At 40.9% G+C, this 15,453-nt stretch overlaps 1 protein-coding gene across 3 annotated transcripts in view; it reads left to right on the plus strand.

The window, feature by feature from the left end:
- Positions 1–15,453, plus strand: part of ARHGAP15 (Rho GTPase activating protein 15) — a 1,201,663-nt gene that overhangs the window by 802,263 nt on the left and 383,947 nt on the right. For all 3 annotated transcript variants that reach the window (XM_063933735.1, XM_063933734.1, XM_063933733.1), the window contains one exon: positions 8,535–8,612. In XM_063933735.1, the coding sequence (XP_063789805.1) occupies positions 8,535–8,612 (78 nt within the window). The remainder of the gene's footprint in view (positions 1–8,534; positions 8,613–15,453) is intronic.

Consider the following 15,453-nt stretch of genomic DNA (forward strand, 5'->3'; position numbering starts at 1 on the left):
AGAGTTGTTAAAAAAATAATAATTGCACATCAGGTTAATAGAAAAGTGCAGTCATTTTTTGAAGACATGTTATTTATTGAAAAAGAAAAGATCATTTCAGGTTTCAACCCTACTGCCCTTTACACCGCGTAGCCTAGTTATTCTAAAGATATGTTTAAAGTTCTTGTACGGATATCATTAAATTAGAATTGAGTAAACTAATTAGTTGTCAGTTAGCTCTGAAAATTAATTAGTGCAAAGGTTGTAATGTGTAAAATGCAATCAGTTCAGGAGAAGCCATGTAGACGGGACAGCCAATACTGTATTTTATGTTTAGATTTTTTGAGCGTTTGCTTATGGACTTACTTGGTTACTATTATTATTATTATTATTTATTTTATTTATAAAGCCACATACCCCCCAACATTTTTCTTGTTTGGGTGCCAGCTGTGCTACTGCGCATGTGCGCTCAGCACACCACGCATGCACGAGTAGCCATTACTGGGAATAGTTCTCCAAGTAACTGTTGCAGTAAGTAGCCCATCGGCCACAATGGCTAACGCTATTTAAAGATGGAATTAGCTACTGGGGTCAAGCTCCAGAGTGCTTCACATTCTACGATTTGGTAAATCTAAAAAATAGGAGCTCCATAGGTTTCTATGGCCTATTGTGATTGGAAATGGGGGATAGCAGCTGATTTCTCTGATATCTACGAAAAAAATCAGTTTGCTATGTTTAGTAGTGAGCACAGTCTGATGAATTCATGATTACTACATCGGGATTGAATCTGTATCACAAGCTGCCTGAGCTTGAGATATGCACTAACTTTTCATAAGATTTTGACTATATAGTCAAATTCTTACAGATTTATCTCACCATGTTTACACACCTTAACATGACAAGAACAAAAAAAGAAGAAAAAAAACGCAAAAGTAAGATAGTTTATTCAACAAGATTTCATAACTATTTATTTTTCTAGTAAATAGAGCCTTCTACTACCTTTCACCCTTAGGTTCAGATACTGTATGTGGTGGTAGAAAGAGTTGCACTTCTCTGTGGCCACCCATGTTATGATTGGCAGCCACCAGTACTGATTTTGCATATTACATTGATTATAAATAATTTGTTTTGGTCCTGTACCACCAATCCAGAGCACCCCTGGAGAGTGCCCGCGACTCCCAGTTTGGAAACACGGAACTAGAAAAGCAAAAGTTTGCATTGGTGAGCTTTAAAGGGGATTGTTTAACAATGTTGTTGACAAATTGGTATCAGTATCCTAGCCGTCGCAATCCAGACAAAATGCAGACAGCCCATCAGTCAGAATCCAGATGGATCTCGGTAATTATTTTAACCCTACTCTAACCAACCCTTCCGCAGACTAACCCTGACCATTCATTCTCGCCGCCTAACCCTAATCCCCTAATCTGGAGGGACAGTAGATAGCGCTGTATACTAAGTTATCATAGTGTTGTTTCTCTTCGAGAACCTTGTAAATCCTCAATGCTATGTTGTGAAATTTCATATGAATTGGTCACACCTAGTGGCTTTTGAATAAATATAGTAGACCTGCACATAGAGAGTATAATGCTGAGTTAAACACAAATTGGTTTTACAGCCTCATCTTGTGTGGGAGATGTAAAATTATAAATTGGATAGACATGATAAGATTATCTGTCCAATCTTTCTGGTTGGAGCAAAAATCTGGGAGTAAATTATAGTCAAGCATTTGCTCCCAAAAGCCAGATAAATTGGTTAAATCAAATGGATTTAACTAAATAGTCTAAACGTCCATTTTTGCCTATTTTTCAGTGTTTGGGAGCAAATGGTCAGTTATCATTTGCTTACATACATTACCAGATTTTCGTTCCAAACAGAAAGATTGGACAGATAATTTTATAGTGTGTTTCTAGCTATAGGGAACTCTTTTGCACCCCTCCGAGGAGTGAAACCACAAATGCCGGGTTCTCCATTTGTTGCACTGTGACATTACATAGAATTTCAGTTTGATGGCAGATAACAACCACATGGCCCATCTAGTCTGCTTCTTCTTAACCATATTGTTACTTATCCTTATTTATTTGATCCTTATTTATTTGTAAGGACATCTTATGCCTATCTCATGCATGTTTAAATTGCTCTACTGTCTTAGCCTCTACCACCTCTGATTGGAGGCTAATCCACTTGTAAACTACCCTTTCTGTGAAGTAATTTTTCCTCATACAGTGTTTCCCCAGAATTTTGCCTCCCTCCAGTCTCAGTACATGTTCTCGTGCTCTAATACATTTCTTCCTTTAAAAAATGTCTACCTCCTGGACCTTGTTAAAACCCTTGAGATATTTGAAAGATTTTATCATGTCTGCCTTTCCCTTTTCTGCTACAACCTATACATATTAAGATCTTTTAGTCTTTCGGGTAAGTTTTGTGATGTAGGCCATCCACCATTTTAGTTGCCTATCTTTGCACAGTCTCTAATGTATTCATATGTTTCTGAAGATATGGCCTCCAGTATTGAACACAGCACTTGGCTCCTGTCACAGTGTAGGAGCCAGAAGTGCAGGCAGATCAGTCTCCAGGGGCAGCCCAGCATCTCTGAAAATGTTGAGCACACCCCCAGAGTGAAGAAAATGGGGTCAGTCCATAAGGCTATGCCCCTTTCCACTAGGCCACACCCCATTTTTGGCCTCACTCATGGGGAATTGTCTACACACCCGGTGTCACTGACCTCAGTGACGCCCCTGCTAAGGGAGTATCAATGGAATTGCCGACTATGTACAGTTGTGCATATGCCTAATAACATCTTTATTTTGAGGCAGATTATTAACACAAAGGATAGGACTGGTGCAAGTGAGCACTGATAATGAGGATGACCAAGCATATGGATACTTGTGCAGGGGCGCATTAAGAGAGTAGAAGGCCGGGTGCAGCTTCCTCCGTACGCCCCTTTCTCTCTGCCGGCTGCTCTGAGAGTCTAAGCACTAGAGGGTTCAGACTCTACTGTGCATGTGCAGATCTCTGGGAAAATGGCGCAGCAGCCATTTTCCCAGTGATTTCTCTACTCTGCATGCTTCAGCTATTTTCACAGTGAGTTGACAGCGCTCTGACGTTGGCGCGGGACTCTGGAGGGGTGAGTATGCAAATAATGGGTGCAGCCCCACCCGGACTCAGGGGCCCGTGTGAACCGTACACACTGCAACCATTATAGATACGCAGGTGTCCTTGCAGTTTGTTTTCACAGATGCACACAAAACCTGCATAGAAGAATTTCTGCATTTATTTTGCTGCATGCAATGTGTAAGCATTAATGGCAGACATGACATCATCTCTACGTCAGTCCTAAAGGGATTCCATAACAGTAATGTACAGAGAAAAATGTTAACTTGAAATGTATTATGAAATTGAAATCACCCTTTTTTAAAAAAAAACATTACACTAGCTTTTAATGCTATTGCCCCTTTAACTAGCAGCTGAGTTTCTGTGACGGTCTAATCTCTCAGTGAGTGAATGAAATGTTTTAGAAATATCCCTTTATAGTGTATTACATGACTTGAAACTTATGGGTTGTGATTCATGTGAAGCCAAAAACCACACGTCTTATTTAAAGGAAAAGCTTGATTTCCAAATGGCTCTTTCCCATCTTACTTCTTTTCCATTGCAAGATGTAGTTTCAGTTTCCCTAATGGGGCAGATTAGCGAGGTCACTGCCAGATTGCAACCTTACACAGGTACATTCTGGTAATGCTGGTTTGTATAGTAGTATTATGCATCAGTTTGCTGCAATGAGATCACTTTTATAGTGAATCCATTTCATACAATAACAAATTGCTATCACCACAACCTTTAGTATGGTACATTCAGATGTTTGCAAAGAAACCTAATATTTATACATTATCAATATCCCATATTGCTGAACTCATTTGAAAACTACTGAGTATCATTTTTGTCGCTGTATTTTCCATGACTTACATAGTTACTGACAGCCAGAGTGCTGTCAACACCAGCAGAGAAAAGCGGGCAGGGATCTGAAACTCCTGAACAGTATGAAGGAAAGGGGAGCACATGGGACTCTTGGTTGAAAAGAAGCTGCAGCCAGTTTACACAGGAGCCACAATTTATGCTACAACACTCGTCCTAGTAACCGAGAGAGCTGAATCATGATGGAGGCTCGGGCAGGAGAGGAGAGCTATATAGCAGTTCTTTGGAGATACTTTATGGAAGGCAAGACTCTCAGCGCATTGGTGTACTGTGATTTGCACTCTGCCAAGTGGGTATGCCAGCAGACACATATAGCAGGGACTTATTTATCTACAGTTTTAATATTGATGTTGGGCTCCTGGTACAGAGTGGTATTTACCAGGGCCTGATTAGGACCTCTTGGGGTCTTAGGGAAGATAATGGTTTGGGCTCATTCTTCCTCCTCCATTTAAAAAAAATAATACTATATAAATGGGATTAGAATAATCCCAGAATAATAGATGATCCATCTTTACTGGGTGTAGGGGTTATTGCAGGTGAATGGGGCAGATATTCCAGTAAGAAACTCCAGTAATATAGTGGGGCCCAGAGGTTTAGGTCTGTGTCACGTAAGAGATTTATTTCTGACATTAGGTGCAGCTGATGTACATTTTTCTAGGTGGAACTGGAAAAACAAACTGAAGCAGCATTCTCTTATAACATGGAAAGTGAGTTTCCCCCTTACTTTAATGTGTCTTGATCCTGAAGTTATAAACACTGCCCTTTTCTAGGTGACACCACCCTTTTGAAAAGATCTGTGTAATGCATCCTGAGAGACTAAATTGCTGGAAGAAAATGTTGCCAGACTGAAGTCATGTATAACCCTGAGAGCACATCATACCGAGCGATTAAACTGCCCAAATCATTCACTTTATAACTTGGCTTTTTGAAGCTCCAATATTTTTTGAAACAAAAAGCAGCAACAAGATGTATATAGTTCTTTTCATTTAAAATGTTTTAGGGCAGATGTACTAAGCGTGGCGAGTGATAAAGTGAGGGAGAAAAACTACTGGGTTACATACTGTACATTATGGCAGCATCTGGGCGAGCGCTAAGAGTACCCTTGTGCTCTCGCTGCGCTGGACATGCTGCCGGCTTGGTGGCTCGCTGCACCCACCACAGGATCTATTCCCACTCTATGGGTGTCGTGGACACCCACGAGTGGGAATAGCCCTGGTGTTCCGGGATTCCTGCTGTTGGCATTGTCGGCTGTCGGGATTTCGGTGTCGGTATCATGAACGCAGGGATTCCGACAGCCGGCATTTTAACTGCATCCCAAACTACCAACCATCCAGCTCCTACCTGTCATTTTTCAAACGCAGCCTGTAACATGACAGTTAGATGCTAATTGTCTGGTACTTTAGCTCTCATCACTTTATCACTCTCCCAGACTTAGTACATCCCCCCCCCTCTTTGTCAAAGATTGTTCATGCAAACACATGGGAGGAGTTCTGTGCTGTTGTATTTTCCCTGCTCCTTATACTATCTGACGAGTAGCATGACAAGTAGTACAGTATTTTCCTATGTATTGTCCTTACATCAAGACGCTGCCTCCATCAGTTACAGTGTATACCCCGGTCCACATTCAATCACGCATGTGGGTAGTGTACAGCCTCCCAAAGGATCAGCATCATATCTCCTGATATAATGTACTCTTTGCTGATGTAAAAAGTGGAGGTACACAGATGTGCATGAAATGAAGACTGATAACAAAAAAAAGTAATCTGGCCTAATCAAACTCATCTTAAAAACAATATGTCTGATAATCATCTGTTTAATATAGAACAAGCAGAGTATCTTAAAAATAAGCATTTACTCTACCCAAATGCCAATTATTCACCACCAAAGGGTCAATATAAGCATTTACATCTAATTGAACCATGGTTCCTTGCAGCAGAATATCAGGTAGGCCTTTATGACACTGGGCCTAATTCAGGCCTGAAAACTATTTCTCTAATGAGCAAAACCATGTGCACTGCAGGGGAGGCAGATCTAACATTTGCAGAGAGAGTTAGATTTGGGTGGGTTATTTTGTTTCTGTGCAGGGTAAATACTGGCTGCTTTATTTTTACACTGCAATTTAGAATACAGTTTGAACACACCCCACCAAAATCTAACTCTCTCTGCACATGTAACATCTGCCCCCCCTGCAGTGCACATGTTTTTTGCCCATTAGAGAAAAATGTTACTGCTGCAATCAGGTCTGAATTAGGTCCACAGTTATATGTATTCTACTTATAATAACATGTTTTAAATTATTACTGATTTTCACTTTATACTGAGCTGCTAATGTTTTACAAGAAAGGATTACAATTTTGGTTTCTTTGGATACACAGATATCCTGTTTTTGTAATTGTTATTATTGGGTTCTTTGAACTACATCCACCTTACGCAGCTCAATAAGAGCATCCTACATTTGCCAGATTGGTACTAGACCATGCAGAGTAGAATTGTACGGTTCCTACCAGCCACCACTTCCTTCATAACAGTCTGGTACAGACGTGGTCAGAACTACTAAACATTACATGTAATTTCTTTGTGTCATACGTCTTTATTGAACGTCAGTGTCCTCGTGTTTCACAATGTTTTGCTTTTTTTAGACAAAGGTGCCTTTAAAGTTGTTTTGTTTGAAAATTGTTCACAGAATCACAACTTTAAAATGTTCAAGTCAGTTCTCTCTTCTAAGTTACACTTGGCCTAAATGTGTTTCGAAAATAATAGGTCTGCGATCCAGCTAAGGGAATGTGGTCACAAAGCCGATGCCCAAACCCTCCTTTTGGTTTGGTTTTGGCTAAACTTAAAAAGTTTTTGGAAAGGAGCACTGTGGCTCGTGAAAATTATAATTGGAGTAATATTTCTGAGGGTCTGCACATGTTATATAAACTGTGCAAGATGCTAATCAGCCTCCAGAGTGAGAAAAAGATCCACATTCGGAACAGTTTTTCTACTTTTTCAGCAAAAAAATATACTACACTACAGGAAATAAGAGGGAATGGACTTCTGACCAGTAATATTACAATATGTTGTTATTTTGTAAACTGTTGACTGTTCAAGGAACCTCTCAATGTCCCAGTAGCTTGTAATAGAATTTTTTTTCTTGTCTTTCAGGCAGTTTATACAATGTATATTTATATAACTATTGCAACTATATTTATAAGGGGCATGTGCTAATCTTAGTTTATTATTTCAAATTAAAAAGAAAAAAGTTGTGTATTTTGGTGAATATTGTACATTTTATGTAGGCTTTTCTAGGATGGTTTAAAGCTGCAGGAGAATGTGACACTGGATGGTACAGTAACCGAGAGGAGCTACACAGTAACAAAAAGTGCCAGAGACAATGGGTGGTGCAGGGGGTTGTAGAGGTACTAGAGAGAACCCGTCAGTTGGTTGTGGGGGGTGTCTGGTTTTGCAGCTTTGCCTGCCCGGGATACTGAAATATCTGGGTATGCACTGCTGGTCATTAATAGCTTCCAAGCCACTTGGTTCCATGTTTTGTTATATAGCTGGGGAATTCTAACCATGTTACACATGTAGTTCTAGTGTGCTGCATTACAATAGGGGCCTGATTCAGAGGTGTATACAAATCATGCACTGCTCAACCGATTCGCAACTGCGAAAATATGCAAATGTCAGCTTGAAGATTTCTCTTTTGCACTACTAATAGACTAAGCAAACCTAACTGCGCTGGTGGATCCGATCACTCCACCATCGATGCACCGTCGGTCAGACATCGACACTTTGAACAGCCCCTGGCGCAGAGTCTCCCTTGTAACATTCTCAAAATATTATTTCCCATACTGTAAATAACGGAGACTAATTTAAACAATATTGTTTTTATATTAATAAACTAGCTGTTCTACCCATTCTTCGCACGAGAGTTTCTGATTTTCACGGTTGTACATATAAATGAGTGTTACAAATTTGGTAAATCTACAGAGATGTAAAGTTTAGACGTCTTAATGTAAGTAAATATTAATCCATGGTTCTTGGCGTTACCCGAGGAGCACCCGTAGCAGAGACGGTGAAAAGTGACAGGACCATTTTTGTAGTTTATTAAATTCTACACACTGGAGGTGCAATCCAAATTTTTATCTGATTGTCCGTTTCGTTGTTATCGTTCACACAACGTAAGCCACGCATCGGTAATGACGTCATTATGTCAACCCCCTTTTCATCCCCTTAGGGGAGGTTTATTAAAATTCTAATACATAGTTTTTCTATATCCTACCTGAAAAATATCTATGTTACATTTCAGCTTCCTAACATATCGGGAAGTATAAGAATTAGTGATGAGTCAGTGAGTCAGTCAGTGATTGAGGGCTTTCACATTTATACTGTATATATAGATAGCATAACAACAAATTATATATAAGTGCTCATTTAGCAGACTATATTAGATTGCTAATATCTTTATTGTGATTGGTCACTATGACTAGCAACACAGCATAGCTTGTAGTATGTTATGAAAAATCCATCCAGTTCTACATTGCCTCATGTGTCCTGTACTATATACTGTATGTAACACAGCCTGTTCTCCATTCCAGGCTTAGATGCCGGCGGCTTGTACAGAGTCAGCGGGAACCTGTCTACGATACAAAAGTTGCGATTTGTTGTAAACCAGGGTGAGTTGTTTCTCGTGCAACAGACATGTTTTGACTTTTTCACATCGAAACCTTTTTGTTCCTAGAATAGAGACCCTGTCTTTCCCACTTTTATTTTCACATTGCAATTTTCATCAATGTTTGGATTCTTGTTTTCAGCCTTTGATGATAATGTGCTCAGCTTATCTGGAAATGAAAGCAAGAAAGTTTAGTGGTGAGTGTTTGAACTTTTCTAAGCAATAATGGCCACAGGGGAAGACATTTCCTGGAAATTGATGATTGTCTTGTAGAGCTAAAAGCCCGTGTCTCAGGCTACTCCGTCATTAACTGCAGGAAATGCCCTTCCCATAGGTTAGTGAAGCTATTGTAAGAATTCCCTGCCAATTAGGCCTTCTACCACTAAATAATTACCTAATACAGCATGTTATGCCTTTATGTTTGTTGCCTACAAAACTTTATTGTAGTATTAAGGAAAGAGAAAGTTTTCTTTAGATTTTTGTTATCCATGTTTTGTGATTTTTTTCTTAGCACCTTAAGTATTAAATATAAAAGTACAAAAACAGACAATGGAAGGTAGTAGTAAATATACTTTATTGGAAATCTCTTTTAAAACTTCCCATAAAGTGTTCCTATTGCTATATTACCCAACTAGTAAAGGGACCTGGCATACTGATTGCCAAGTCATCTCCATCTGACCACTGCTTTGTCCTGTCCACCCCAACCCCCCCCCCTCACCCCTCTTGGGGTGTGTTATCATATGTCAACGGTCATAATGACAACATTTATGATAATTCTAGTATATATTCTTCCCCTAGCCCTCTCTCTAGGGCCTAATCATATCCTTCCCCATTGTATGTAAACCCTAACCCCCTACTACTGCCTAACCCTCCCGTCCCACAGTCTAACCATAATGTTGACATTCTGAGAATGTCGACATATTGCCTTTCGACATTTCTCACCTTCTTACATAACTGTCAACATTGTAGTGTTGACATTGTAAATTCCGACTTAATGACTACTTCCCTAAAGGTCAGTACTTGGTAATACTTTAAGGAGATGATCCATATGAAAACAGGTAGGTAGTACTTGAAGCATTATTTTTATTGGTATATTACTAAATTTGCATTCATGACAACCTTCCATAAGTTATGAGCAGTGCAGGTTATTGCTCATCAGTGATAAGAGTGGGGCACATAGCCTGGTGGGGCAAAGTAATGAAATGTTGTAACTGACCGCGATCATTACAGCCTACGCAATTTATTTATAGCATCTCATTTCTTTAGGATGTACCTGAGAGTTCTGCAGGGTAAATGTAAATAATTTGAAATCATTTCCCTGATAGATGCTTTCAATGACCCATTCTTAGATTTTCCTAGAATGTTCTTTGATCTTTATGATGATGATCAATCACCTCTGTGTGGTCTGAAGTCCAAATGCAAAGACTTTGCATTTGGACTTCAGACCACACAGAGGTGATTGATTGCTGCTGGTCAATATAAGATTTGACAATTAATAAGAACTTCAATACAAACCCTTTAAGACAATGGGGTAATTCCAAGTTGATCGCAGCAGAAATTTTTTTAGCAGTTGGGCAAAACCATGTGCACTGCAGGGGGAGCAGATATAACATGTGCAGAGAGAGTTAGATTTGGGTGTGGTGAGTTAAATCTGCAATCTAAATTGCAGTGTAAAAATAAAGCAGCCAGTATTTACCCTGCACAGAAACAATATAACCCACCCAAATCTAACTCTCTCTGCAAATGTTATATCTGCCTCCCCTGCAGTGCACATGGTTTTGCCCAACTGCTAAAAAATTTCCTGCTGCGATCAACTTGGAATTACCCCCAATGACCACAAGTTATGTGGACAGAGTCTCACGAATTTGAAAATATCTATTTTTGGGAATTCATGTGAGAATAATCTCTAAATATTCAGCACAATAGACTGCCCTTGTATGTGGTGCAGTTTTTTCAAAATCTCATCTGAGAATGAAAATTATTCTTATCATCGAAAGATGAAAATTCAATTATCTGAGTATTAACACTGCTGAAGAAGTCACCATAGACGAAACGCGTTGGATGAAACATTTTTATATATTAACAGAGAGTAAATAGGGCTTGCAAGCCCTCTAATTGTTGACATCTGTTTGAATTATATTAAGAAAATGCAAATTCATTTTTGAATATTTTATTCTAATTTTAATAAAAACAGTTTTTATACATTGGGTGTATTTGTATATAGGCTCACGATAATCTATCCTCTGTTCATATCCTTGATAAAAATATCTATTGAATGTGAGCGCTTCCCAAAAAAAAACTATTTCCATATATATATATATATATATATATATATATAATTTATTTATTTATTTATTTTTCCATTGGTGGTACAACATCTGCGCCTTCAGTGCTATCATAGTGACCAATATTTCAGTGTAAATTTTTATACTGTAAGTTATATGCATACCAAGCATCAATGAAGAGAATGCTCGTAGCAGTGTCTTTCTCATGAATCCTTTCCTCTGTCCTTTATTTCTTATGTGTATGTACTCATCAGGTGGTGTGATCACATGGGCAGAGAAAGGAGTATACAAGTAATGTGCACTTCTTCTTATAAAGTGACTAGTGCTTGTGTGAAAATTGCAAAAAAAGTGCTATGTGCAGACTGGTGAATGCCACTATACAAAAACCATGTGACTTTAAACATATAAAATAAAATAAATCACCCTTGTGGTACAAGTGGGTAAAAAAGGAGTGACAACTCACTTTTTCAAGGAGATTTTCCTGCTGTGAGGCCCTCAATGTAATTAAAATGTTACCAGGTAAAGCTGAGGACAGAGGGTAGGTTACTGTACTTGCAGAAATGTATAATTTCTACATAAGAAATATTGTAAATTTTCAAGGTAGAAGCGCTTTTTACATCACATTTTGCACACACACACACACACACACACACACACACACACACTCACACGTATATATATATATATATATATATATATATATATATATATATATATAGGTCATTACTTTACATAATTTTACAGAGAGTTTATGATATTTGTATTAGTGTGATGGATATTTTATTTAGCTGAAAATAATGGCTGTGGAAATATAAAGTATGAGCATAATATTCTCTTTTTCAGTTTCATAGGATATTTTTGGCAGAAGAAACCACTGATATTAAACTATCTGGCTTACATGTGATAAGATTATCTTTTAGCAGTGATTTATTTTTTCTATTAAAAGTAGGAAACCACATGACCATAAGAGAAACTTTTATCCCATGCTTGTATTGATTGAGCGAGCCAGACACTGTTGTGTATTACCACGTTCCATGAGAATCATTCACAGGAGCAGAATCATTCTCGTGACTGATCATTGTATTAAATTGCACCGTTTCAGATAATTTGTCGGAAAACTATATTTCTGTAAATAAAACTTGTTAAAAAGAATTGTTTTTTTTCTTTGTTTTACACAGCGAGCAAATCATTGCTCACAGGCTTGAAAAATATATATAGTAAACCCCTGTTGCAGCAGCGGGTGGTATTCAGTATGCCGGCTGTTGGGATCCCGGTGCTCAGTATAACGGCGCCGGAATCCCGACACCCGGCATAACGACAACTATTCTCCCTCTTGGGGGTCCACAACCCCCGTGGAGGGAGAATAAATAGCGTGGCACGTGTAGAATGCCGGCGTTTGGGATCCCGGTGCCAGCATGCTGGGCGCTGGGACCCCGAGCCGTCGGCAAAACATACTACACCCGCAGCAGCGCTAGATAGTGGTATATTGGTGGGATCCATGGCTCATAGTGCAGACCAGTATCCACCTGTCATCCCCTTGCCAATTTCTCTTCTACTTGATACAGAACCATGGATGCCAATTTGATGGAAAATATGTGAGGCAGCTGCATAGTGACATTGTAGGTGTATGCTAAGTTTGTTGCTTTAATGTGGATGGCAATCTCATGCCCATGTCCAATAGTGAGCCCATATAGGCACTGGGCACACCACTAGTCCCTTTCTTTGTCACCAAGCCTGGGATAATTTGCAGGCCTAATCCAAATTTACAGGACTACTGTATGTTACTTAATCTCCAGTTGATGTTGCACATCGTCCATGCATCCAACACCTGTTAAACGGTATTTTACAATAAACACCTGTTTGAAAAGCGGAATGTACTGTAGATGTATGCTATGCCATTTTAATATGGATGGCAGAAGTTGCATCACTGTCATCAGGGCTGGAGACAGGGGGCACCTGTACCGGGACCCAAGGATCAGAGGGGCCGCATGGATACGCCGCTTAGTGCCCAGCAGGGATGTGAGCCATCCTGTCCAAATAGGGCAGTGAACTGTAGGCGGTGTAGGCTCATTCTCATAGTGACAGGAGCCTCTCACACACAGTGATTGTGCGGTGTGAGTGTGCGCCCTCTCTTCTGGGCCCAACTCTATTGCAGGCAGTTATGGGACATGGCAGTAGCTTAACTGGCCAGGATTTCTGTGCCCTCTGCTAGCCTCTTCTGGTGGGGTGTGAGAGCCACAAAGTACCTGCTGTGTGGTTTTCAGGTCTGGATACTGGGGAGTACAGTGCAGCTGAGTCTCTTCCCAAGGTAAGAGTGGATTTGTGAGGAAATACAGAGCTTTTGGAGGAGGTGGGGGAGCTGGGAATGCAGCATAGAGTCATTGTGGAGAGATAGACTGTGGAGTGTTTGGAAGGAAGGAGAAAGGAAGACAGAATGTGGTGTGTGTGGGGGAGGAAGGAGAGATATTTATATACAGATGGAGCCACGCTAATCGTGGCTCCGTCTGTGCCTAGGCCGGCATGCCCGGGCACGCCAATCGCAGCATCTGGGGCGCGTGCAGGTCCGTGACGTGCACGCGCCCCACTCACTAGGATGGGAGCGTCTCTGGTGGGGCTAGGTGCTAGATGAGTGCGGCTCCATCTGTACGTTTATAAATCAATCAATATTTATTTATTTATTAACAGTTTCTTATGGGATGTAGTCATGTGACCAGCGGTTGGGATCCAGTCGGTCACTATACCGGCGCCGGAATCCCAATCTCTGGCCAGCCCAACAGTCAGCATGTCGACTAACAGGGACTATTCCCACTCGTGGGTGTCCACGACACCCATAGAGTGGGAATAGAACCTGTGGCGAGTGCAGTGAACCACTGAGCCCGCAAGGGGCTCCGGATGCACTCGCCTATCCCGCCAGCATTCTGGGAGCTGGGATCCCAGGGTCGGTATGGTGACCTCCGGAATCCCAAATGCCGGTCTCCCGATACCAACCTGTTTCTTATATAGCGCAGCAAATTCTATTGCGCTTAATATATATATATATATATATATATATATATGTAATAAAATCCGAGGGGGCCCCAGAGATATCACTGTACCGGGCCCCAAGACTTCTGTTGCTGGCCCTGACTGCCATCCAGTCCCAGCAACAGAGGGGTATAAGGCAGACACTAGTACTGGGGCCCAAGATGCTGAAGGGCCCCTCAGGAATCTCAGGAGTCCACTTGATGTGCCCTTCTGATGTGCACTTGATGTGCCCTTCTGACTGGGTGAGACTGCTTCACCCCCTCAGAACTGTGGAGCAACTAATAGCTGATGTGCCTAATGCAAAGATAGTTACCGCCCTAGGGGGGCTATTCAGAGATGGCCACAGATTTTGCTCTTGCAACAAAATCTGCATCCATATACTCACATGCTGGCGGCTGCCCAGAACAGGGCAAGGCCGCCCAGCATGTGTGGTGCCGCCCCATGATGCGTTCAAAATTTAATTGCATATGCATCAAATAGGGGTCGACCCCTGCCTGGACAGCATGGCTACGTAGACAGGGGCACCACCGCTAGGTTTCCATGCGCAGGAAGCGCAGGTGACATCATAGACCAGCCCTGAAAATGGGCATGACACGTCTGTGTTTTCTGATTCCCCACTCCGATGTAACATTGCCGCGCCTGTATGCCTGTCACTTGTCAATTACCATGCGATCGCATCCTTCTGGGATGCAGTCATATGCTGAAGGGTTGCACAGGCTCACTATGACCGGTGCACATGCTCAGACACTAGGGATGCAGCTGCTGTATGCAAAAGCATCGACAGTGTCCATATCTGGATAAGGCCCTAGATGCATTGTGGATTTTGGCAGATCATATTGGATATGGATTAATCCATACTCACCATGTTCATGAAACCTTTGGGCAGATACGCCTTTCTCTGAATGGCATACGGCATATGCATTGGCAGTGTTGCATGCATCTCTTCAAGGAATACGCCAGAGAGATCAATGTGGATGATATCCTAGTTTGGGTCTGCACCATGGAAGAATACAACATACAGTATGTTCTCCAAAGAATCTATGAAATTAACATGCAGTTAAACCCTGACTAGTGTTTCAAAGTAACTAAGGTTCAATATGTTGGCCATCTCCTAACTTCAGAAGGTGCCCAAACATAGGAAATACAACACATACCTACCCCCGCAGATAAGTTGATTCTGCAGCGCTTTTTGGGTATGACCAACTACCATTTAAAATGTATGCCATACTACTTTGAGGGAACAGCCCTGCTCTGACAGCTTTTGCACAACAATGTTGAATAGTGTTGGCTGGACTGCCATACTGCTGCCATTTCTTTCCTCAAGGCTATGCTCACTTCCAGCACAGTGCTCCAATTTTTTGATGTGTACTGTATGTTCCTGTTGTGATCTCTGCCAATGCCTCCCAGCATGGTCTTGGTGCTGTCTGTCTGCAGCATAATAAACCAATCGGTTTTGCTTCCAGGGCCTTACTTAAACTGAGCTGCATTCCACTCAACTTGGAAGGAAACTTATGCTCTAGTCTTTTGTTTGCCAAA

Source organism: Pseudophryne corroboree, chromosome 7 (assembly GCF_028390025.1).
Source record: "Pseudophryne corroboree isolate aPseCor3 chromosome 7, aPseCor3.hap2, whole genome shotgun sequence".
NCBI classification, from domain to species: Eukaryota; Metazoa; Chordata; class Amphibia; order Anura; family Myobatrachidae; genus Pseudophryne; species Pseudophryne corroboree.